The 27090-nt window shown below is 37.2% G+C and overlaps 1 protein-coding gene across 24 annotated transcripts in view; it reads right to left on the minus strand.

Moving 5' to 3' along the window:
* NRXN1 (neurexin 1) overlaps positions 1 to 27090 on the minus strand; it is a gene marked incomplete at both ends in the record, with an annotated part of 632844 nt that overhangs the window by 195814 nt on the left and 409940 nt on the right. For all 24 annotated transcript variants that reach the window (XM_079550649.1, XM_079550648.1, XM_079550645.1 and 21 more), the window contains one exon: positions 2089 to 2270. In XM_079550649.1, coding sequence (XP_079406775.1) covers positions 2089 to 2270 — 182 coding nt within the window. The remainder of the gene's footprint in view (positions 1 to 2088; positions 2271 to 27090) is intronic.

Consider the following 27090-nt stretch of genomic DNA (forward strand, 5'->3'; position numbering starts at 1 on the left):
TGCTAGTGAAGACTATGATCAAGTTACTTAAAGCAACAGTTCGAAACCTTCTTCTGAATGACACAACCCTCCTATGATTTTTATACCACCTAGTTGAATACAGTTAACGTCAACTACTAAAAAACTTAATTCTAATAAATTATTTTTCAAATATAGCAAGTACATGAGCCTCTCTACTTTCTTTTCTTTCATTTTTACAACTACAATGCTTCACAATATCATCACAGAAAAACTATAGTTCCATTGACTTTAATACGATTCATGGCACCAGGTACAGAGTATTTTTGAAAATGCTGACTTCAAACTTCCTCTTGAATACTATTCTTGTTTGAAACACACTCTCAGATACTACAGCCTATCAGTTTTCCTAGCTTTATCTAAATTTAAAAAAAATCTTGCCAGATATCAGGATTTCAGGTCAATCCCATAGTGTCTCCACTGTAGAGAGAGAACAAAGAGAAGGAACTCACAGAAGGTCAAGCTTTATTCTAAAGAACTCTCTCTACAGTTGCCACGGATTTTGCTCTGAACCACAGAGGGTTTAGAAAAAGATTCTCAAAGCCTGTGGCAAAGATGGAGGAGGCCACAATCACCTCAGAGTAAGACACTTACAGTAGTTTCAAAAGACTGAGGAAGGGTAAATGACACTTTTCTCTGTCTCTACTAAGGTGATAATTTTTCTGAAAATAGAAAGCTCTCTATTATTCTTGTATTTATGCTATCTGTTGCTCCTGCATGAGTTTAAACAAGCTACAGGGGTAAAAGCAACACTTACGACTTAGCAATAATTTTTGCATTTTGATCTCCAACTCAATTTTGAATCCAGTGTTCTGTTTTAAAACAGAAAAACTCAGAGTTGGACAGAAGATTGAACACATTTTATCATTTTGGTAGATTTAAGGTATACTAAATCTACAAGAAATGCATTCCTTCATATGCTAATGATAACATTATGAGAGGAAAGCACCATTGTTCTCCACACTGAGTGGAATTCGTCTCTGGTTGTAAAGAGAAATGATAGCTAGGCACCTGATATTTGGCGTGACTTAAGAAAACAAGCTTTTATGCTTTGTTCACATTTAAATTGTTCATTTAAACCAAGATCTTACAATATCAGTCAGATGTTTTGCCCATGTGTTTCAAAGTAAGAGAAGACTATACGCAACATCTGATTTATATTTCAGGCCTTCTTTCTTTGTTTCTTTGTCATTGGTAAATAAATAGATATAAAAGCCACCTTGGTCCACAATGCAAGAGAGCCTTTACAGGAAAAAAAAAAAAAAAAAGCGTGGAAGACTGAATACCATAACTTCCCTCTTGTTTTCAAAATGATCACTGCAGAACATTTTCTGAGGGTAAAAGTGTAAATCGGTTATAGATCAATAAGTAATTGCATTCAGAAGGAACTATTCCATTTAGGAAAATAGTGAGATTCTTAAGTTAAAATCATCCTAATACACTTAACAAATTTGAGAGTAATCTAAACAACAACATTTTATATTGCCCTAGTTATGTTTATCACAACTGATCATTTATTTATGTTGTCATAAAAATCCAGATGCTTTCAATTTTGATTGCTAGTTATTTGCTCTAGGGCAGCTGAAATCACTTTTTCAGACTTCCTAGCTCGATGGTATTGCTTTCTGCTTACAATTTATCATCACAATGCAACAGTGAAAACAGAGGATAATTCTAGCATTAACAGAAAGCACAGTCAATTGTGATACACTGTATTCCCTTCAGAAGATTCCAGATTAAACCTTCTGAAATTAATGCACCTTCTTCTGATATTGCTAAATTACATTTAATGTGATTAGATTCGTGTAGCTGCTATATACGTATGTCACAATATGATTTTTAAATTAAAAGTCATATAAAGAAAAACTGTGTAGAGTAAGAGGCACATTGAGAATGTCTGATATCCTTTACAGTACTGTATGCTATGAGCCACGATCATCTAAACTCACTATTGACACTCAAATGTTCATACTTACATTAAAACAAAACACATTTTTAAAAAAGCTCCAAACCCACAAATATAAGAACAATTGAGACGTGAATAAATAAGCATTTTTTAGAAATACTCACAATATGCAGCTCTAAATAGTCTCCAAGCCCGGTAGAACTGTCCACTCGTACCAACACGGCTTCTTTTTGAACAGTACTAAACCCTATTGCCAATCTGTCTGCGCGAGTGCTTGGGCGATCATTCGGAGGCCACGTGTAAGTGATTTGTCCACCACCTTTGCTAAAGATATACGTTGTTCCCGCTGTAAAGCAGAAATAAAAGAGAATTAATTCTCTGTCAATGCAAATCCAGAAGAAAATTACATACTTCATGAAGATGGTGTTCTTGTATAGGGAACAGAGCCCAATGATGTTATATTTGAACTTGAAGGGGTCTTCATCTCCAAAAATTTTAATCAAGCTAAATATTAGTGCATCTTATAAATTAGAGCATAGTTGCACACACAGAGAGATTTAAAATACCATGGCTCTGATTCAGAAACGTGTTTCTGTTCAAAATAGTTATTAGGCATATGCTTGAAGCTAAGAACACATCTTTGTGACGTTCAGAATAAGGACGAATGGAAAAACATGTTTTCCCAAGTTAGGCCTATGTGGAGAAGAAATCAAGTCATTACAGTTATCTCAGCAGCTCCAGATATCAAGCTCATTTACACAAGGAAAATGATATACTGTATCTGTATAGGCAAGATGACATATCATCAACAACAAGACATTAACAAATACATGCAGATAAGAATTTATCTGAGGTTTATCATCTTTTGACAGATGGGGATAACAAATGGAAGAGTGAGAACATACTTTACGTGTCATGTCAGGACAAAAAGATATCAGTCTACAATCTAAGTAATAGCTTACTTGAATAATACTCAATGAGTGGAAATCTTTGCACATCATTTCCAGTGTGCACATACAGAATTTGTAATTTGTTTTGAGCAAGTGTTGTAAGTCTAGCACCACTTAGCACTCAGGTTGCTTAACTTCATCACCAGCATATTGCTATGAACTAAAAGAGCAGCATATCTGGACATTTGCCATTTAAAACCTCTATCTTTAAAACAGCATACAGAATGCAAACTACGCATGCACTTGATCTTTCATTTATGAAGTTGCCATAGGCTATCCACTTCTCTATGATATGGAGGGAGAAACAAAGCATAATCAATACAGAAGTCTAGTTTTCCTAGCTATTGTAAGCTGGCTCTCCATCTGGACGTCCTTAATTTTATTTAATGTAATTCTGTTTGTTCCACTAAGTATTCTCAGCTCATTTTTTCCATGGTCCCATACAGAGTAAGTACATAATAGTATAATTGTCTTTTTCTTAGCTTTTTAGATTGACCAAAATGGTGTGAACATAAAAAAAGAACTTAAAAAGCCTTAGAGATACAAAATTTAAAGGTGAAAGCAAGAAGTGTTGTATGGTTACACCACTCTTTTACTTTCCAGATGTCTCACAGAAATACTCTACAGCTGACAGAAATTGTTTTGAGTCAGTCTCAAAAAGTTCATCTGGCCCTTTTGAAAAGATATTGTATATTTACTTCTAACATCAATTCTCTTTATGTAATTACCTACTGGATTTTTTTGTTTGTTTGTTTGTTTTTTACTCCAGTACAATGCCATCAATTTATAATATTTTAAGTGCTAAAGCTCAACTTATATCAACATTATTGCAAGATTGCACCACACTTCAAATAAATCTCTTGGCTTTTTTCTCGATGGCAAAATACCATGTGTTGTAGGAAAACTTGTCAGCTCTTTCTAGCAAAGACAAATGCAATAACAGATCTAGCATCTCAGGTTCAACTTATGCTACAAAGAGAAATGAAGGCTTATCGTCAATATAAAGAGTTGTGCCGCAAAGCACAGCAAATAGCAGCAAAGTTAAGGGCTGGAACATAAAAAAGCTTGGCAATGGACGTGGACAAAAACTGCCTGGTTTAGGAATGCATAGAAAAACAAACAAATTCAATATCCTGCTGTTCCATCACTGCATTCCCCAAATGCAGGGATCTGAAACACACATCAATCTGTCGCAGGCACTCCATGGCTGAATCTCCAGCTCTAGAACAAACCAAAACAAAGATAGATGGATAGGGTAATATCACCCTTACTGGTTTCAAAGTTCTCTTTGCAGCTGATATTGACCTCAAATCTTGAGCTAGTTGAGGAATGGCAGATTTTGGATCTTCATACTGTGTATGTGTCACATTGGTATCTCTAGCGAAAGAATTTATTCTGTTTTTAAGGACTTGATACAAAGCCCATTAAAAACAGTGGCAGCCTTTCTGTTGACTTCATAAAATATTGTATCGTGCCAGAAATGAAGTTCTTATAAGAAACAAAATGAGAAGGCTAAGGAAAAACAACTCCTTATGCCTCGATGTCACTAGAGATACTGCTAGAGTACTACAAAAGATTCAAGTGAGAGGGCATTATTCTCCTTTTCTCAGTTGCAACAGATGTGTTTAATTAATGCAAAAGACAAAGAAAAAGCCTGCCAAGCAATAGTGCAGTCATATTGAATACCATGACCCAGAAGTAAGTCTCCAGATCAATGACAGACTGTTGTTTACATTCAGAGAGAATCTTTGTCACAAATTTTTGCTAAACGCTGCCCTTGGAATAAACAAATAAAGAACAATTCCATACTCTTGCTGCATTGCTGCCAAGCTCACTGTTAGTAAAGCTGCAAAATCTAGCTGTACATCTTATGCTATGTAGAATTCACATCAAAATTTATAAAGTTATCTTTTATCCAGGAGAACATGTAGCTGATGGTTTTCATGTTGAAGCTTTCCCTTAATTATAGCAGATCATTTTGTAGCTCTTCATATTATCTGTGTGTTCAGTAACAGGCTAATTAACCCGTGTTGATGAATGCAGATTTGCCTTTGTCTAAACTATACAGGGAGACGTGTTCTTTGAATTTCCTGTATTAATTATGAAAAAAATTGGGTCAGAAGCCATTTGAGAATAGGTCCTCTAGTGTTTATGTTTCAAGACAGACAAATATAATAATGTAAAATTTATTACTCTGGGATTGATCTCCACTTATGGTCCAACCTCCCATTAACTATTAAAAGCCAGAAACTGTTGTTCCAAAGCACCCTGCTTATGATCAATTTCATACGTGAAGAAACAACAGCTGAAACCTAACTCCGTTGCTCCATAAAGGCTTTTATTCTCTCTGAGAAACTTTATAATGTCTCTGCAATTCCTTTATAACATTGTCACTAAAAATCAGCCACCTTACTTCCCTCTTTTAGCTTATAGCACTGTGTTATTGGGGATTTATCATCTCCAGAGAACTGAAAGCAGCTGAATTAGAAAGTCAAGAAAAGCAATGCCATCAGCACAGTACATAAAATCGGGCAACTTTTAACTTGCCGGGCTGTATCCCTCAGCCACAGATCTTACTGAGTAATTCTTTGTGTCCATGCATCTACAAAATGTTTAGGGAAAAAATGTTCATAAAGCTCTTTGAAGTCCTTAACCCTGAATGCATGGTTCCCATTGTAATGAACTGCCAGTGGTCAAAGATACAGTAACGGATTTTAATAGCCCGAGTCTCTCACATCCTATTTGTTTGCAAAATTCATCTTTATGAAATAGTCTGCTCATTTCAATAGAGCCTGGCAGCAACTCAAGGACATCTGCTTACCTACACAATATTAAGCAGATAAATATTTTGTTTAGTACCCATTTGCTGTATCTAATGCTGTGTATGACTGCAAAGCCTTTCAGTATTTATTACTCTGAAGTCACATCCGATGTAGTTTAATAGTTTTCTCAAATCAACAGCTTTCTACCTGCTTCATGCTCATCTCAATGTTATCTTTAAGGAATATTGCACCAAAGGGTAATTTACACAATTCAATTATTCCCATATAATGTCAGTAACTTAATGCTTATTTTCAACAGGAAAATGACAGGTTTAAGATGCTAAGTGAAAGTAATGGTTTTATTGAGGTTTGGATCCCAGGAAACTACGATTCTACCACACTCTACAATGGAAAAACAAAAGAATGAAGCCTGTAAATGTCAATAATGAAAAGTTTTCATTCCCTTTTCGTTAATAGTAGTTTATCCTTTGTATTTTTTTTATTTTTATTTTTATTTTTTTTTTTTAATATGAAAACATTACTGGTAATAACAAGCAATTGCTCAATAATGTAATTTTCTTCTTTCTGCGCGTTATCAGTATTTGCCTCATTCTGGGCTAAACTGTGAACCCCTTCATTCCCACTGGTAAATAATTACTTGCATTGATAAACCTGCTGAACCCAGTGTGACCATTTATGCAGGCTACTATTAATTACCAGGAATGAAGAACTTACAGTACGAATCTACACATAAACATATGCAGACACATCTACATGGAAGCATTAATCACACTTGATACATTCAGGGAAGCTAATAAGTCTCCATTTAATACTTTTAATGCTTTCAACTACGTATTTTCATCCTGCCCCGCTGAACTTATAGAAAATTGCAAAAATTTCCATGCGTATTTTCACAGATTGCTAACGTAAGTAGAAAAAAACCCAAACTTTTGAGTCTAAAACATGACCTTGCCAGAGGGAGAGTGCGTTAAAAAACAATTCTGTGTGTTTCCTCTTAGGCTCTGATATGTTATTAATTATTTACATAGAAGAGAGAATACATGCCATGCCACACTGTTGAGGTGGGGAGGGAATGGCCATTAGGGTTAACCATGGGAAGAAGATGGGAAGAGCTGCTGGAAGAAGTACTCCAAACTAAAGATTAGATTCAATTGAACACTTCCTGAAAGCCTCATGCTACACTCTCTACCCACCCAGCAGGAAGCTGAATGTGGATTGTAACCACTTTGCTTTAATAACTGCACGAAGCTACTCTAAGTACCATCTATTTACTCAATGGGAAAAAAGTTTTTCAAATGGATCGTCGTCATCTATAGCCCTCCAAAAATCTTGATGCATAGTTTTAAGAGCAGCCTTTTCAGGCCAGTTTCTCTTAGACTCCTGGACAACACAGTCTAGAATTGTATTTAAGATGTACCTTTGACCACACTTATCTTAGCAAGCCTTAGAAGGTTGCCATTCTCCTGAAAACTGAGTGCATTTTAAAATAATTTCTAACTCCATAGATTGGTTCTTATACCAATCTGTCTGCTTGTTCTAACCATGGCTGTCACTTGCAATCTTACCATGATGGTACGCACTGCAGACTCTAAGTTCACAAACTGAATAGCATTTCTCAGTACTCACGCACTCATTCATTGATCTTCCATTCTACCAGACTAACTGCAAGACGACTCACTGACCAAACCAACACTGACAAACACTGTTGGTGGGTTTGGTTATGAATATCTCGTGATCTCATCTTGCCACTTCTGGTAAAGACGCTGAAGAAAATAAAGAGCTGGAAATTGACAGCTGCGTAGTGTCAGCCTTCCGCAGCACACAGATTCCACTATGCTACAAGAAAAGCTCAAAAATTCAATTTTTCTGTAAGAGAAACTGAGACCATACCATGTGTACAGCAGCTGCTGCTAGTTGAATCTTCAAACTTCCAACACTCTCTGTGATATTACTTTACCAACCGCATAGCTTAGTATTGCACCATTTACAGTCTACCAGTGGTGTCTGTTTCACAGCATGAAATGTGTCTTAAAAGCTATGGTCAAGAATTTTCACCCAGACAACAATCAGAAGAGGATGACCTCTGCCAGCTTATCATTTGAAGCAATTCATTAAAATGAATAAACAAAGCAGCATCCACAGTATGTGCAGGATGCTGAAGCAGAAGAGCCTTCAACTCATTGCTGCTGGCACCTGCCTCTTACAGTCAATGCCAATATTAAACAGAAAAGACAAAGCCTTCTAATACCTTGACACAGAGAAACCATGCTATGTAGCTGTAAATTCAAACACAACTTCTTATTACAGCAGTAGGACTTTCTTCCCAAACCACTACAGAGACCAATTTACTTTATCAGATCCTACAATGGTTTTCACCACGTTACATCCAAGGTTTGACAGGGATCTATGAAACAAGGCTGAGCAAGGGTTATTATATTCAGCTATTCCCAAGGGCTGTCTCCAAGTAAAGGTCTAGGTGATAGCAGAACAACAGTCTCAAGTCAAACTGAGCATCCTGGCCTTTGCAGTGACATTTATTGCAGACTCAAGGAAGTCATACAGAAGCAAAGTCCTTTCCTCAGACCGGAACAGTCGCTATAGGTAGCTTAATCAGCTTTAGCTCTTCAAGTACCCATCTACACACACACACACCCAAAAAAATTAAAACAAACCAAAACTACTCCTCCTTTCTTCTGATTTGTAATAATGGTATCTGGACATCACTATGACCTAGTAAACATCTGTAGGTGGCAGAGTAGCAGTCTGACTTGCCTAAAATGCCTACAGTTTTCCCACAATTAGACTTTCTTTCTGGCAACAGATTTGACTGAGAAGACTGGTCAACCTGATGCTGGCCAGTGGCTTGAGTGAGCTATTTGTAACTTTGTCTTTTGGCTTCAACCACTGGGACTGAAGCTCACTCTGATTTCAGCTAAACTGAGAACTCAGTGAGAACTCCATTAGCTAAGTCACATGAGCTCTACCAAGGATACAAGATGGAAATGTTTTTTCCGTGCAGGAAGACTGTCAGACTTACTTAAAACACTAAATGCTGAAGGTGCTATGCACATACATGCTCTGTTTCAGACTTTGTGCTTTATATCACATAATTTATATTGTACACTGCATGCCATAGTTAAGTGGGGAAAAAAAACCCAAACCATTTCATTCACAGTGAAGCAGGGAAAACCAATTGCTTTTGTAATTTTATTTCCTCAATTTCAAAAGTGAAGTCCTAGGCATTCAAAAGTGAAGTTTCTCTGTGGAAGATAAGCTTATGTAGTTGCGCAACCTGTCTGCCCTCTTGTTCATCCTCCATCAATTTTTCAATCCAACAGTCAAATGCAGCCAAAATAGACAGAGAAGTAGTCAGAAATCTCAAGTAAAATTTTATCTTAGCAGTTTAATGAAAATCAATAACTAGGTAGAAGAGAAATCTGCAGAGCTCAATCACTATTCTTTTTGCTTGGCAATAGCCTGCAGGGACCTTCATAGTTGTACATCTGTAGGCTAGTCTATACACTCAGCATGCTGTGTTAGCCAGACAACAGTGCCCACGTATAAATAATCAGCAGCTACTCTGGGCACAAAACTCTTGGATTCTTGCAAAGAGACTGTAACCTTTGGGAAACAAGGCAGAATTCTAAGAGAAAGCAGGATTCGTTATTTTTGCAGGTTTTAGAACAACATGTTCAAATTTCAAGCCAAAATTTTTATCTACAATGAGGATATCTAGCTCAACTGACTTTAATTCTATCAATAAGGGACAAGCAACTAAAACTTGTGAGCAATGATGGTCCATCAGACATGAATTCCCATAAAGAACACCCTTTCTGGAGCCCTGCACTAGTATTAAAGGTTATAATTGTTCTTACCATTATAAATAATAAAAAGGGTTAAAGTCAAACTTTCAAGGAATTTAAAGGATTTTCCAATTGGAGTGAGATTTTACTATCTTCATTCACATCAAATAGCATCTTATGCCTTCAATGACCCCATTGATTTAGATTAGATCACTTAACTGTAGTGCAGTACTACTCAGTTTGAGTAGGCATATTAAACTTTCAATTTAAACAAGCTTTCAATTGTGTCTAAAATGAATAAAATTTTGAGAAGGACCTCAGCTAAGCAAGAGCTAACTGAAACGACTCCTAACAGGATACAGAAATTAGGGTATCTGTTCATTTGACTTCCTAACAAAACATGAGTCAATTTCAAACATGATAATAGACTTGGTAGTAGTTAGGCTCCAAGTCTGTAAAATTATTTTGATTATCTTTAAAACATTCACAATAAAAAAGTTCTGTTTTGTTCCTCTCATTGTGCTCATTCATATGAAAACTATTATTTCTTTTATGAAAGGGTACAGCCTTTCTAAAGCAAACCTGACACAACTGATAAAAGATAATTATTGTTCTTCCCCAGAATATCTTAGCTTAATTTTTTTTTTTTTTTTTTTTTTTTTTTTTTGCTGACTGCCTATTCCTTACTTTCCCAGTATGGATGTCTGTTCAGAATGAACTTAAAACATTTCTGCATGAAATATAAGCCAAGAAATTCCCCAGTATTGCTCCATATCTTTATGTAACGTGGGTGGTTAGAAAATGACATACTTACGAAATCAAATCCTGATTTAAATGTCAGACTGCAGTCAACACCAACATTTTTATCCACTATAGCTCCATTAAAGGTAAAAAAGAATACAACGTTTCAGCTTTTGAAAGCTTGCTAAGAAGTCAGATGGAAATTAGAAATCAAATGTTTAGAAAAGCAGGAAGGTTTTATTCCTCCAACAACCTTACAGTCAACATATAGTTAAAAACAAATTTCTCAAATTATGTAAAGTGGAAATGGTGTTGTTGAAAAAATGCACAAGAGAAGGCAAGGAGATGAAAAATATTTCTGGACAGATAGAATGTAAAGGCATTATCAGACTGAAGAATGAAATTAGTAAACTCAAGCAGTCTTGAGGTGAACAGGAGCACTCTGATCTCAAATCCCTTGCATTAGGGAATGTCAAGACCCTATGCTTCATTTTAACCACTGTTTACATTAATTTCCATTCCAATACACAGACTGGGTATGCACTAATTTGCTTCTTATGGTTTATTAGCTGTGTATACATTTAAAGAGACTGTAGTTAAGGGGCTGAGCTGAAGGGATTTGTGACAGGATGCAGAAACTAGGATATTATCTGAAATACTATGCAGGTTGATGCAGACCAAATGTTGCTACCATCTTTTGGCGGCCTATGTAAAATCATTGACTGGTTCCAGCCCAGGGGCCTTACAATCTCAATAGCAAATTGACAAAAGTTATGAATTCCATTAGTCATGAAAACTCTTATCAACTCCAGTTACAAGTTCGCTGACTCAGCTGGGATGCCTTCAAGCTGGTAAACTGCTTATAGACCAGGATCTGACCAGGTCTCACACACAAGGAGCTCTGTACAGATGTGCATACGCACCAAAAGTCGGTAGAATAAAACCTGAAATTTAATTTGAGGTGTTTTTTTCTTCATATAGGTCTATCAAAATTTCAACAAAACTTTGCAGATTTTCAAAGATACAATAAAAATTCATGAGTTCAGGCAAATTGTCTGAAGTTATGTTTTTATTCAAGCACCTACTTCAGTGTCCTCATTTTCAGAAGTGTTGTAGCATTTCTGGTGACCTTTAAAAAACAGACCCGAGTCCTTTAAATAGAGAAACTGAAGAAAGATTTGAAAAAGCTGTCCTTAAGTTATTTAATTACGTTAAAATGGCCAGGAGGTTGGCGTCAAATATCTAGTATGCTTTTGGATAGAGTAATTATTTCCTTTTGTTTTGTTTGAAACATTTTCTTGTTAGCTCCCTTACGAATACAATCTTACAGCTATTCTCTCTTGCATTAACTTAGTTATTTTTAAATGGCGTTTATATTATCTTCTTTGCTAAATACTGCATCTCATAATTTACTCTTGAGAAATCCTAAAATACTTAGAGAGCTCTCAGAGTAGTAAAAATTTAGAAGAAACGCTTAGCAGGCTGAAAATAAAAACACTGCTAAATGCAAACCTGTTAAATGTACTGAAAAAGGATACAAGCAAAAGAGGGATGTCAGATACCAGACTGCCCTATGAAGATAAGATGCTACTATTACCTGCAGCAGAAACACAGTAATTGGTAACACTGCAACTTCCAGGAATTGTTGAGATGAAGTTTCTGCTAGAAACAGCAGATTGTGCTATGGACAATGTTTGAGTGAAGCTTGACGTTGTATGTAGATGTAGTGAAGAGTAACAAATTTTGTGGTGTATAAGCTCTCCTACTGATAATTTAATTGCCAATAGTTTAACAGAAAAAAAGTGCTGTGCTACAAGCAGTATTTCTGAACATCTTTAAATATACACAGAAGGGCAACAGCCCATGAAGAAAACCAAGAAGAGCAGGGTTTCTTAGGTATGTTACATCCTGAACCGCAAAGATAACAAAAACAAACAAAAAACAAACAAACAAACAACAACAAAAAAAACAACCAACAAAATAAGATGCTAAGTCTTTGGAGAAACACACAGCTTAATCCTCCATGAGGCACACGGATCCACCACTGAAGCAGCTAATCAAGCCTAACATTTCTTGACGTTTCATTTGACTTTACTTGATACTTGGAGTAATAATTGATTTTAAACATCCTCAAATTTGAAAAACAAAGCTAGTCTTCATCAATATTATATGCACTCAAACCTTGGAAAGATATCACAGAAAAGAGGAATACGGAATAATGTAAAAATATCAGGTTGACTGATTCAAGGGAAGTCCAACAACTAAAACAAAAAACAAGCAGCAAAAGCAACACGCTATAAGGTTTCCTAATCACTACCTGAAGGAGTGGTGGGGACATCAGTGTTTATTTACATTACCAAATTTGCACATGAAATAAATGTTTGATAGGGGCACACAGACTCAGCTGTATTTGAATCTCTAAGGTGATCAGACCATTATAATAAAAGTTGACAGAGGCCAGCCAGGTTGAGCCAATCCACTTCCTTCCTGCTACTCTCCATCCTAATTCATAATAGATTTCCAGTTGCGGTTTGCCACAAAAATGCTACGTGACTGTCATTAGGATAATTGCTATTATTCTTCTTTAGAAAGTCCTTATGCTTTTGTTTCTTAGCAGCAATTTACTGCCAGCTTCAGAGGATAGAGAGCCACAGAGAAAAACAAGTATCTAATGCTTATAACTTTCTAGTGCGTTTTACATATTCGCATAGTGAGGGAGCACAAATTAACCACTGAATACCATAATGGATTGGAGAGAGCCTGACAGAACAGTTTTGAGGCGTCAGGTACTCATGCATCTCAGTAGGGTCTGACTGAATTGTCAATGAGGATACTTCATATGCCAGTATATAAGTGACTGCATCATTTGTAACATCTGAATCATTTGGATAGAAAACAAACATAAAACTAACAACAATCCAAACTGCAAAACATTTCCCAGCAAAGAAAAAATAACTACTACCCTGTACAACAAAAAACAGTCCTGCAGAACTTGGTAAGATGTAAGGAAATGGAAGTTTTGAGGCCTCCTTTTGCACTATATTTCTTTCCCAGACGTATACAAAGCATGGTTCTAGAGGTGTTTCTATAGCTCACACAAAGAATAAACTGAAGATAACAAATATTTAAGAAATGATTGTAGGCCAATTGATTTGAAATTTGTTAAACTAAATTTTACAATCCATAAGGGAAAGAAGACTCTGTCTACCTTATTAATGTTCGTGTAATGAACATCAATCAGAAATTAAGATTCATTGTTTAAATCTAGATCATTTTGTTCATATCCTGTTTAGTCCTCAAAGGACACTTCATATTCCTTCCTCATACAGGCTGGAGTCTCGGTGAGATGTCTGTTCAATGAGAGGATGGATTTGTGATTATTTTGGTAGGATTTGTAATAACAGTGTAACCTAAATGCTGCAGCTAAGAAAGAGAGTAGCTTTTTCACAATACTCCAAGTGCATTTTGAATATTAACACATACCAGTAAATTAGTTTGCACTCATTATCATAAGCAATTACTTACTGTTTAGATGCTGCTGATATTAAATTGGCAAGCAATTTGCAAAAGTTAATACATAGCATAAAAATCTTTTCAATGTTCTAACAGTATGAAAAGACAATCGTTGCTAGTAACATAGTTCCTTATATAAATATATCTCTCTGTATATACGAAGAAATGCACAGGATTTCTATCTGGTATCTCTTCTTCAGCAGCAGGTAGATAACTACCTGAGGCTCTGTGACAAACTCCTTATAAACTCCATTTTGTTGCTGTGGAGTAAATCATAAATACCTCAGGCCAAATGTGACAGTAACGTCTCATTCGTGCTGAAAGAGAAACTGTTTTCACGGTCATTTTTTAAAATAACAGCTTAGAAAGTATATCCTCATGATATATGAGATTAGTTCTTTGCTCTCAAGGCTATCCCTTGTTCGTGGTGTAACGCTGTGTGTGGGAAGGTTAAATCAACACCCTTGTCCTAAAGATTCACACTGGAACAGAACGAGGTATGGAGAACCTGTCCTGCTTTTGGCAAAGACAGCTACCTCAGCCTGTTTCTTTTCAGTCCAAGTAAGCAGTAATGAAATAAACAAAGTCACCCCAACATGAAGTGAGAAAGGAACCAGCCCTCCTTTTCTGAGGTACTCTTTTAAATGTTACCCTTCCTAACAACGGGCTCTGATTAGCCTCAGAAAAGGTACAGGCCGCATAGCATGAGCCGAAGATATTTGCTGTCTGGTGAGTCTGAAATAATGGCAGCAGTTTTCCTTGTTACTTAACTTCCATCTTGGCCCAAGTTCCAAGGGAATTATGTCCTTACCGAGCAGCAGAGCATGCCTGTTTGGCTTGCACAACACCCAGTCCTTGTGCTGCTCCACACAAGTCAGTAGCACAGGCCTCCCACAGCAGGTCCAAAGAAGGAAGTAAAACACGGTGTTTTGGACTGGGCTTCTGCTTCCTCAAGCCAGCCACAGCAGAGGAGCAATGAGCATCCAACATTTCTGTTTGCTAGCAAGTACCTCCAAGTTAGCCCTCTAGCCACAGGACGGATACGTTGATTCCAGGAAGCTTCAGTATGAGATTTAAGCCTAACTGCAGACCCACACTTCAATAAATAAGACAGTCAAAGATCCTGATCCAGTGAGACTAAGAATGTAATACTTATTAACGCTGATTGAGAGCAGAAGATTATAAACCATTTGTGTGGACACTGTGTCTATCTTTGTTTGTATCAAAACTGCCTTTAATGCAGCTGTGAACATTAATGGGGACCTTGGGAATCCAGTATACCAAGGTAGTTAAAGCAATTCCCAGAATACAGATCTAAAAATACAACTTGTGATCTCAGGTCTCAGTCTTTCAAGCTACGTTTTAGTTTCAAGCCAATTACTGTAACCACCTTACCTCATAAAATACACAAGACTGTAATAGAAACACTAATATGCCCTTAACTGTAAGATCACAATGGTCCCTGTCTGCTAAGCTTGATTATGCAGTATTTGTTAGGAATTATTGGGTGGAAAATATCAATGATGCTGATATATATACATACAGAAATATATAATTTAAAAAAAATCATTTAATCAATTCTAAAACATAGACAGTGTGCCCAGGTGGCCAAGAAGGCCAATGGCATCCTGGCTTGCATCAGAAACAGTGTTGCAAGCAGGAGCAGAGAGGTGATTGTTCCCCTATATTCAGCACTCGTCAGGCCGCACCTCGAGTACTGTGTCCAGTTTTGGGCCCCTCACTGCAAGAAAGATATTGAGGCCCTGGAGCGTGTTCAAAGAAGGGCAACGAAGCTGGTGAGGGGTCTGGAGCACAGGCCATATGAGGAGAGGCTGAAGGAGCTGGGAATGTTCAGCCTGGAGAAGAGGAGGCTCAGGGGAGACCTTATTGCTCTCTATAACTTCCTGAAGGGAGGTTGTAGTGAGCTGGGGGTCGGCCTCTTCTCTCGTGTCATTAGTGATAGGACCAGGGGGAATGGTTTCAAGCTACGGCAGGGGAAATTCAGGCTGGACATGAGGAAGTATTACTTTTCAGAAAGGGTGGTCAGGCACTGGAATGGACTGCCCAGGGAGGTGGTGGAATCACCGACCCTGGGGGTGTTCAAGGAAAGACTGGATGTTGCGTTGAGGGACATGGTTTAGTAGGAGCTATTGGGAATAGGTGAACGGTTGGACTGGGTGATCTTCTAGGTCTTTTCCAACCTTAGTGATTCTATGATTCTATGATTCTATATTTTACCTTTCCCAAAGGCTCCTTTCTTATTACTACCTTTACAAACAAATTCCTAAATTATTCTTTATCAAACAATTCAAACTTCCTAATTAGCCCTTTTTATTTGCACTGCATGTTACAATCAGAAAGATTAAGGCAGTGGAAGGAGTGTAACAGCAAAGGGACTAGCACAAATGGAATGGTGTTACAAAGGAAAAGTGCTCACCCACCTCCAAAGATCTAGGCTCATAGGTATGATCCACAAGGGAAAGATCTCCAACCAGAGACCCTTCCCCAGTGGCAGTCAGCCCTAAAATGGAGTTTAAGAGAGGTGCAGCCAGGCTCCACCCCTTCCAGTCACACAGCTGAATTGCCTTCACCTGTGCTCCTTTCCCCAGGTGATCAATCAGTGGTTCAGGCCGTGACTCAAGAGTTATCATATACTGCATGACTTTCAGAACTAAAAATTATGCATGCCTTGCTCTCTGAAAAAAAGTAATCAAATTCTTATCTGCTTAACAAACGCAATGTTTTTATTACTGACCTTGAAGAACAAAAAAAAAATTCAACAACTCTTAGCAATGAGAGTGCTTCAGATAACATGATATGCTCGGAGGAGGACTTCTGTCACTACACTTCTCCTCATTCACCAACCCTTCATCAATCTTCTCTTCACTGTTATGAACAAGAGCTCTGATGAACGGTTTAGCTTCTAGGACCATGAGCAGCTCTCAGAACCAATGGTCACACTTCCAAACAGTTCTCCCTCCTCTGCTCGGGGAAGAAATGACCTTACAGCTGACATTCAATATCTATGTCCTTAGGCTATCAACTCCTTGCAAACTAAAATGCCTACATATTCTGGTAAATCCAGTCCCATCTACATCCACAGTCTTGATTGTACATTAAATTCAGCAATAGGATTGTTAGACTCTAATGATAATGAAAATTTCTTTATACAGTAATTGCTATTAATTCCTATTAAGTGACATTGATTTTTATACATTCAAACTTGACTTCTCTATTATCTGCATTACACAGAATCATATCAGTGATGAAAAATGTCATGTGTTTCATGAACAGGAATCTGCCCTGATGTCTCATTATCTTACAATATCAAAAGCTGAGAGAATCTGAACTTTCATTAGCAAAAAGTAGATTTTAGAATTATAATTTGAAATGAAGATTTGTATAAGCAACCCAAAAAAACCCCAAATGAGTCCTCAATAATTAGGGAGGAATTCTCATTTATACCACTGCAAATAATGAGGTATTTTTCTTTTCCATAGCAGTTAGATGTTCAGCATCTCACAAACAATTCTTCTCGTCATTTCCTACAGAGAAGTAATAGTACAGTTAATGGAAAGGCCAGACCTAAATCTCCATTACTGCACAATATAATACTGGAAACTGATGCTTTTTAATCTCCCTAATTTGTGTGTAACCCAACTCCCTCAAAGCCCTCATAAGAGAAATTCCATTCACACAAGGTAAAACATATTTATACGTGCCATGAATATGGGAGAGGATACAGAAAAAAAGAAAAAAAAGCCTTTGAATTAGAATTGCACTGCAACTCTTCAACCACACCATCAACAGAACTGCACTCACTCAATACACGCAGAAGAGTCACAAGAGGGCTCCAAATTTTCTTTTGCTCCCAAGAACCAAGGAAGAAAGTGTGACAAAGAAATTCAAGTTACACTTTGAGCTCTTTTATACTTATGTAAATATGTAGCACAACTTAAAAAAGAAAGATGTCAGACCTAAATGAATGGTCTTGCTCTAATTGTAATGGGGATGGCCAGAAAAGTCTGTGTGCGTGGTACACTGATTTAGGAAGCTTGTACACTTCCACTGGAATAACCTGGAAGATGGGGACTTACTGAGAGCCACGGACTTAAACTTCCCTGGAACTGAACCTACAGCTCTGAGGAATACCCTTATTTTAAGCACCCACTTCCGTGCACATCTAAATACTTTGTGGATGTTCCATCTCCTCCAGGGACTAAACTCATTGTATAAGATGACAACAGTAAAGAAGGAGTGAAAGTCATAAAACTGTAGATAAACAAAATCCAGGATGTACAGTAGTAATGCAAGCACAGCAAGCAAGTCTGATTGTCAGCTTCTACAAAATGCCATCTAATTAGAGCAGTTATCAAAATGAAGGTCATGTTAATGGTACTAAGCACACCCTGTACTTATACTGATATTCATGTACATGTTCATCAAAGTAATTCCTGTTTTAAAAGGGATGATTACTTAGTACCATTATCAGTCTCAGCCTTAATATATTATGCTGTCACTAACACACAGAAACCTCAACTTCAGAAAAAAAAAGATTCATTATGTCAAGTGCTGAGTCAGTATGAGCTGTGTTTCTCCAAAAGAAAACAGTTTCTGCACAGAACAAAAAAAAGGAAAAAAGATAATGTAGTACAGTTTGAGCAAAACTGTGTGCCCCCCAATTTTTCCTCCATCGACTTCTAGTTTAAGTAGGAGACCTCAATCCTAAATCGATAACTCAATTTATTAATTCTGAGCAGCATATAGTAAATTGCTTTCTGTAGCAATTTTTACTGATGGAAGAGAGCTATTGAGGAACTTTCTTCTCTTTTAAAGAAGTCACTTTAGCTGTCACATCATGTGTAACAATCATCAGTTCCCCTTGCTTCTTTCAAATTCTTTTCACGTTGGCAGCCTTAAGAGAACATTTTAAAAAGAAGCCAAATTGGCATGTTTTCCCTGCTTTCTTCTGCATGCAATATTTTGTACAAGAATAAAGTCCCAATTCATTTCAAAATATCCTCTGAACTATTTTAGCTTGGGATTTTTTTCCTCAATATATTTCATTTACACTCAAGACAGACAATAAAAGAACAAGCAGTCTGACCTTTGGACAACTGTCAGAAAGCATAACTGCAACCACAACAACCACCATGACCTTCTTCTCTATATAAAGCAACGAACAATCACACACAGTAAGAGTGGGAAAAAAAGCAACCTGGCCTGTGTAGAAAACCAGACTTGGTCAGGTAACACAGCCTGATCTCAAGCATCTGAAGACAAAGGCTTTGTGAACCCTTTCCAGCAATCTGCAAGTAACCATCTGAAATTCAGAACGATTCCCAGTGAAGCCTTGCCAGCAGCAACTCACGTTGGCTGGAAAACATTTTTAAACATTTCTGTAACTACCTCTCTCTCCTCTCAGATTTGGTGCCAGATCGTGTATCATTTGTCTTTCTGCACGCATTGTAAGCGCCACATTATTTGCTCCTCCATAATCCACATCCAATTTGCACACTTGAGTGGGTGCAGAGCTCGTAGGAAGGACTCTGAAGGTATGGTTCTTATGGATGGAGACCTCAGACTGCAGCTATTACCCAGCACACCACTTGAAACAAGGGTAACTTGTTTACAGTGACACATCTCCTACAGCAGTGGGGAGCTGCATTATACGCTGAAGCTTTCTCTCCAATAGATTTCAAACACTCTACAGAGAGCAACCAGTCCAAGGTCAAACTCACCACACACATACATTGCAGCAGTAATGTGTGTGCTGGAACGTAAAGCACTACTGGTCACAAATGAAGAGAAAATCCATCTTGACTTCTGTTAATTCCCTATCAATAATCCTATACTCTGAGCAAAATACCGGCAGCACCATGTCATTTGTGTTCAAAGAGACAGAAACACCATTATTATACTCTCTATATAAAATACAGTGCTTTCTATAGTGCATTGAGAGAGCCTTAGCTTTATTTGGAAAAATATATAATACAATATTCTGCCATGCAATATGCTGTGCTACTGAGAGGGCATGTTGTTGATTTTATTGATTCAGTTTTCACACTACTATAACCCCATTATTGTTGCCAGAGCATTTGGAAACTGAAAACAGATTGAAGACTGACAGACTCCGGTATTTCTAATTTTCCAATGTATACAGCTAGTTTTATTTCTGCTTGTTCATTTGACTTTTCTTTTCTAATAAACCCACAGCTATGGGAAAACTACTCAATAGTTTTCTATAAAAAATACAGGACAAAATACAGTCCATTAGAGGCATTTATTATTATTATTAGGATTTTATAATGTGATAGCATAATCTGTCCTTTGCCTGAAGTAAACACTCTTAAAGGAAAACCCACAGGGAGAGTAAAACTGAAGCATTTTTTGAAGAGATGAATACTAATCAGATATGCAGCTGGAGGAAATAATGTTATAATAGCACATAATAAGTAGACCATGCAACTGGCACTGATATCAAGAAATTAAAATATGACAGTAGAATAAGTTGGGGGAGAAGCAATCAAGGACAAACCATCAGGAGGAAAACATAACTGTCACTAATAGCAGATGGGAAGGAAAATAGAAACAGAAAGGTGAAAATTCAGATACTTGCCCTGAACAGCACACTGGGAAAGAGGAGTCAAAGGCTTCAGAACTCGAGACTCCAGTCCCAGGAACAGAAGGACTCTGTGGCATCAGTCAGTTCATGCATTGGAGGATACCTAGAGTCGTAGTCAACTCAACTCTGCCACTAAACAGATCCAACGTTTTGTGAAATCTTTCAGATCTTCAATCGATGTTTACTCTGTTTGTAGTGGCTTTGTTACTGTGAAATTCTCGCCCACAGAAACATTAACTGAACTCTGGGCTTCTATACAAATACTTGCAAATAATGCAGTTAGTCATTTTTTAAGCACAAAAACCAGTTGTACTAAAGTACAAAATAATACTATATATTTGGATTGTGTGACATAATAGTCATATTAATTGTTACTGTGCTAAATGTGATAATGCCAGCTCTTTCTTAGTAAGTCCTTCACAAGACCAATATCAGATGATTGCAGAAAAAAAGATGATAAAAATCATGCTTCCTATTTAGCACAGTGAAGATTTTGCTGCCGTGTGATTTTACTTAATTCTAAATAAATAAATAAAAATAAATAGAAAATCCATATTGTATACACATCAGCTCCTGAACTATCATCAAATATAACTACAGAACTCTTTTCATTTCTACTTGCATTTCAACATTTTACTGTGGTAAAGGCATTCAAAACTGAAGTGCTGAGTCCAGGAATTGTTTCTTTTTCTCACTAATACCTAAATAAATTAAAAATGATTTATTTAAAAACAAGAAACGAGGCAATATAACATTGAAATTGAAAAAGACTGTGGGGCAGTAGAACTGAAAGCATCACTTGGAAGAGTTTGTCTTCACAGGGTAGAAACAGATAGAAGAACTGAACAAATACAGATCCTCTCTCTTGGACAGAAAGTGCAGAAACACTCCTAGAGCTGCGGCTTCCTCTATATTCATCTGATTTTTCCTAAAAACTTGCTTGGGCATAGAATGAATCCCTTCACAGAAGCGCCTGTCTGCCTGAGGACCACACAGACTCAATGCCTCAAGTTCAGATGCTCTACTTATTCCAGATATGACAAGTCCCTCTTCCTCAATAAATCACCATGCTACTTAACACTAGTTAAAAAATGTGCAAAAATACAGACAGGAAGTTCTGCTGTATGAAGAGAGGCTGATTTTCTGTACTGATGCAAGTGACGGAAGAGGAATTGCTCAGATGATGGACAGAAAAGCAGGACTTCCTAGATTGTTGATTAAAAGTAACTTAACAATTGTAACAATTGAGAAATAATTATCTAGGCTTTGTTAACTGATCAGCAGACCTGTGAAGAACATGAAGAGCAAAGAAACACACAGCTTGTATAGTATATGAGGCTTATAATATTGTAATATTATAAGCCTCATTATATATTATAATATAATACATATATTATTACACCTTTGAATATTTAAGAATTAGTTCTTTCAAAGCAGCTTATAAAATTCAGCAGCTCTGATTTGTTTGGGAGCATTTTTCCCTTCTTTTCCATCCATAGGCAATAGACAGCACACTAAGCACACTGCTAATCAATATCATTCTCCAACCACATCTGTCTTGGATTTGTATGAATTCATTTTTATCTCACTGAAATGATAACTCCAACAAAAAAAGCCAAAAGATAAGTACTTGAAGAAGGGTAAGGTGGTAAATTAGACTCCATCCAGGACTTGGGGTAGTAAATGCCCAATAGGACAGAATAACAGATGGAAAAAAAAAAAAAAAAAAAAAACAAACAAGCAAACAAACAAAAAAGCCTTGAGCTACCAAAAGTGAGTTGTCTTATTGTTCCAAATTCAGAAAAGGCAGAATGTCACTTGATACATCTTTCCATTGAAAACAATTTTATTCAATCAATGACAAGTATTATCTTAGGATAATAAAGTTCTGTATTTCCTACATGTGAGAACACCACATGATGCACTGTGCACATAAGAAAACAGAAAGCAGCTGTTAATCCTAGTTATCAAGGTTATGTCCATTTAAGTTCATAGGTTTCCTAAATAGTCCGAAGAAGAAATTTCCCCCTCCATGGAGGCTTATTTACAGCATCTGAATTTGGAATCTACATCTGCCCAGCAAATATACAAGAGACAATATACACTCAGGGCTTTCAAGTTAAGCAGTGTGAACAATTTTTGTGAGGTATTCATAGAACCAGTGCTACCATTCCTACAGCAGAAAAGAAAACTGCCATGGGAAAATATGTAGGAACTCTAATTGCATGATCTTACATATTCCATCTAATCAGGAGATTATGAATTGAACACAGCATATTAAGAATCAAAAGTCCATCTGCACATGAAGGACTAATAAAGTCATGATATTTTTAATGACAGAGATGAAACATTTTCACCACCAGCAGTTATCATCCAATGTAAGTACATCACTGAACTGCAATCCAGCAGCAATGATAAATGACTGCAGATGAGTAGGTACATTAAAAACTACAGTCGGTGCCTCCCGAGTCACTGCTGTTGTGTGCATTTGCTACAACCAGAAAACAAAAACATCAAGAGAAGTGCCTCTGGGAGAAGCAAAGAACTGAAGGAATGCTAAGAGGGAGAATGTGTGTTATGCTGTAGCAGTGTGCATCTACCACAACCAGAATCATACAGAATTCCAGTACAATCTGAACAGGAAGAGGGAATATTTAGACCTGAAGGCATTACTTGGAACATTATGCACAGTGAAATTAATTACTGTGAGTTTCAATAACAGAAAGAAAAAATAATTCAAAAGACTAACAAGATACCTTAGACACACACTACCTGTGGGTATTACAGAATGCAAATAGTGAAGAAAGGATTGAGAGAGAGGGTTCCAAAATACTAAACAAAAAAATAAAAGAATAACTCTTGATAAAACTGAGCAAGTGGAATAGGTGCAGTGAACGAACAGGTAGCATGGAATGAAAGAAGGAATTAAAAGAAAGGAAGCTAGCTAGATAACAGGAAAAAAAAAATCATAGATACTGTATCTATGGCAACACTGACAGAAATTAGCAGACATTCTTTCTACATTTGATGTCTGAAGGTTGGAGGAAAAAAAAAAAAATAAAAAAAAAAAAAATCAAGCCAAGTTGCCAGCTATTTTTTCTGTGGTTTGTTTGAAAGAAAACATGTCAAAAGACAGAAAAGAATATCAATCAGGTCAGAAGAAGGGAAATAGAACATCTTGTTTTCCTAATGTGCTTCACTGTTTAAGTCCCAGTTTTCCAGACAAAAGATGGGTAACTTTTTTCAATTTTTTTTTCCTCCCTTAGAATGGAATAGAAATGGGAAAGAACAGAATAGTTTCCTTGGAAAAGACATGGAAAGATCATTTAATTCAACTGAGTGACCACGCACTGCTAGCCAAAAGATAAAATGTACTAATGAGGGCATTAATGAGGACCCTGCCCTGGTGCAGTACGAGCCATTCCCACGTGTCCTGTCACCCATTATCAGGGAGATGAGCCCAGCAGCTCTGCCTGCTTCCTCTCCTCAGGGAGCTGTTTGGGCCAACACACATCTCTTTACCTGGTGGTGAATCAACTATTTAAAAGAATGACTGTAGGTCTGGCATGACAACATTTTATTTCAAACTTATTTTGAAAATACACATCTGACTAATAAAGAACATAAACAGCTATTTTCCTTGATGATTTTATTTTCCTCAGAAAATAAATATCAGAATCAAACATTTTTATATGCACACTGTCAAGTCTGTCTTTATATATATTCTCAATATGTGTTAGCTACATAATTACTAACATAATCTGTAACTACTTATAAAATACTACAATATTTTCCTCCAGAGTTTCTTTTTTTCCCTAATGTGTTGCATAGCATGTGTTCATATTTCTGTTATCATTCCTACTTAAAAAGCAAAGCTTGATTTTTCATTGCTTTGTTCATAGTTCAGTCATTTGTACAAGAGCAAGTGGGTGTGAAGTGCCAGCAGATGTGTCAAACTATGTTACACTGCTCCTAGTAACTATGCAAGGAGAAAGGTACCGGATAGTTAACCTCACCACTGCTGTTTTACCAAATAGACAGTAGTGTTCAAGACTGACTTGCTGGACTGTTTAACCAAAGGAACACACTTGGAAGCCAGCTGTTAAACATACATGTTGACAGAAAAACTATGCAGTGGGATTTTCTGTCTAGGCACCAAAATAAAATCAGGAATAACTGAAACAAAAAAGGTGCAAAATGTTGGTGAAGGAGAATGCAAAAGACATAATTTGAGGGGGAAAAAAAAAAAAAAAAAGCCTCAACCTTCAAAAACTACATTAAACATCAGTATTGTTTTAATATTTATGAAAGGTTTCATAAGATGTCTGTTAAAATTCTAAAACGAAGTATTTCTTCATTCAGAGAATATTATTGAAAAGGAAAAATCTGAGAGAAATGAGCAATACATTCTCTACATCATGAAGTGCATCTCATGCATACACCCCATGCATAAACACATTCCCAGATACATCAGGAAATCCCGCACTAAGCAATGCTGCACTACACAGAGGATGGATGATAAAGCAGATGTTGTCGTGGGTGTTCAGTATCGACAGCTCACTTAGTAGAAAGTGCTCGGAGGAAGCCCCCAAAGCTGGTAACAGCGTTGAAGGCACATAACGTGAAGAGAGGCTGAGGATGCTTGGGCAGTTCATTCTAGAGAAGAGAAGAGGTAGCCTCACTTCTCTCTGCAGCTCCCTGAGGAGGGGGAGCAGAGGGCAGTGCAGGGATCTGCTCCTGGGAACCAAAGGCAGGAAGGAACAGCGCAGAGCTGTGCCAGGGCAGGGTCAGAGTGGGCACTGGGAAACCTTCTTCACCTTGAGGGTGGTCAGACACTGGAATGGGCAGCATAGCAAGGCAGCAGGTGCCCTGTGGCTGTCAGTGTTCGGGAGGCATTTGGACAATGCCCTCATTGAGTGCTGTGACTTCTGGTTGGCCCTGAGATGGTTGGGCAGTGGGAGGAGATGATCTCTGAAGGTCTCTTCCAGCTAAGCTATCCTATTCTGTTTTCTATTGTTCAAAGTACTCTTCCATATTCCAGCTAACAAAAGTATATTCAATGCAATATTGCATCAGAGTAGGGTAAGTAGAATAACAGAATTATTGATTCAAGAGCTCAGATTACACATTCTGTATTTCCAGTACAGAATGCTTCCATTTACGTACAATATTCAAAGAAACCAAGATGTTGCACATACACAGAAAACGTGTTAAAAACCGCCATTTCAGAAACTATCATCTCAGCACTGAGGCAGTAATCCCAAATGCTAATGTTTTGATTTATTGTTGAGGTTTTGTTATTTTAACTGAAGAACTCCCTTAATCCTCCATAAATAGTCAATTCCAAAATAGAGAATTCTTCAGGACTTCATGAGCATAAACTCATAAGACAAGGACTTTGTGATTTAAAACCTTGACAACAGTGAAATAAAATTGGTAACATAAGGATAGTTAAAATAAAATTTAGAACTATTTGTTAGAAGCTACAGATACACAAAATTAAGATTATTAAAAGTAATAAATAATCTAGTTGAAATTTTGGGCATAACGAACATATCCCCTGGGTATTCATATTCCAGACACTGGAAATATTTTCTTCTTACACTAGAAATTAGTTCATACAGATTTCACAGAATGACATAAAGGTTTACACAAAAGGTATGCTTGGAGATCATCTGGCCCAACCCCAGCTCAAACAGGGCCACCCACGGCACACGGCAGGTCTGGATCCACATCTGGATGGCTTTTGAATATCTTACTGTGCTTAGGTCCAAAGCAACATAACAAAGGAAGGATATCCCTAAGAAATTACTGTGGTCAGTAGGGTTGGGAAACTATCACCCTATGACATCTGTCCTGCCTGTATATAAAACTAGTCCATGCATTACATGCATCTTCAAAAGGGAAGCTGAATACAGTTTAAAGCAACAGTGACTATTTCGTAATGAGCTGTTAAAGCAGATTACCATGTATCCCTCCTTGAAAGATCTTTCCATGTGCCTAGATCTTGCTCTAGTCCACACTGCTACAAGCTCTCAACTGCAGTCAGCATGCATCAGCTCATGTACACTGAATAAGTTGAATAGCTTTCTCAGCCAGCAAGACTTCATCAGAAAGAAATCTGCAGGGCTGGCTTTGGTGGCGAAGCACTCAGGTCTGGATTAAAAGAACCTCTAAAACCCTGGAACATGTTGTTTTACAGAGCCCACCTTGCACTTTCCATGTTATGTATTTGGAATTGAGTCATCACCATGTTTATGATTGGACTATGACTAATGTGCTCAATTGCTCTTGTTAAACACAAATCCTCAAAAAAAAAAAAAATAAATAAATCATTCCTGGTATTGCACATCATTCTCCCATAACCATGTAGAGCAGCTGTTTCAGACTATAACTATAAAAAGGATTTGGGTAATTCCTATTTGTATCGCAAGATGGAGGATGCATACATCACCGAAGAGTTCTGTCAAACTGCACCCTTACATACATTTGCCGTGCTACTTGAAGTTTATGCAACAACTGTTATAAAGGCATGCAGCACGATGAGTGGCTTAAAGTTTCAGCTTCCACTCCAAATAATTTATCAAATGCTTCACAGCATTTTAGAGATCTCTTTTCGTAAGTTCATAATGCGGCACTAAGGGCCATACTGTGACTTCCTGATGCTCACACTGACGAACCATTATTCATACAACTAACCCAACTGTGATGAAACCAAGGCGCAGCTATAAATACAGAGCTGTAAATTGAA

Source organism: Tetrao urogallus (assembly GCF_951394365.1).
Source record: "Tetrao urogallus genome assembly, chromosome: 2".
NCBI classification, from domain to species: domain Eukaryota; kingdom Metazoa; phylum Chordata; class Aves; order Galliformes; family Phasianidae; genus Tetrao; species Tetrao urogallus.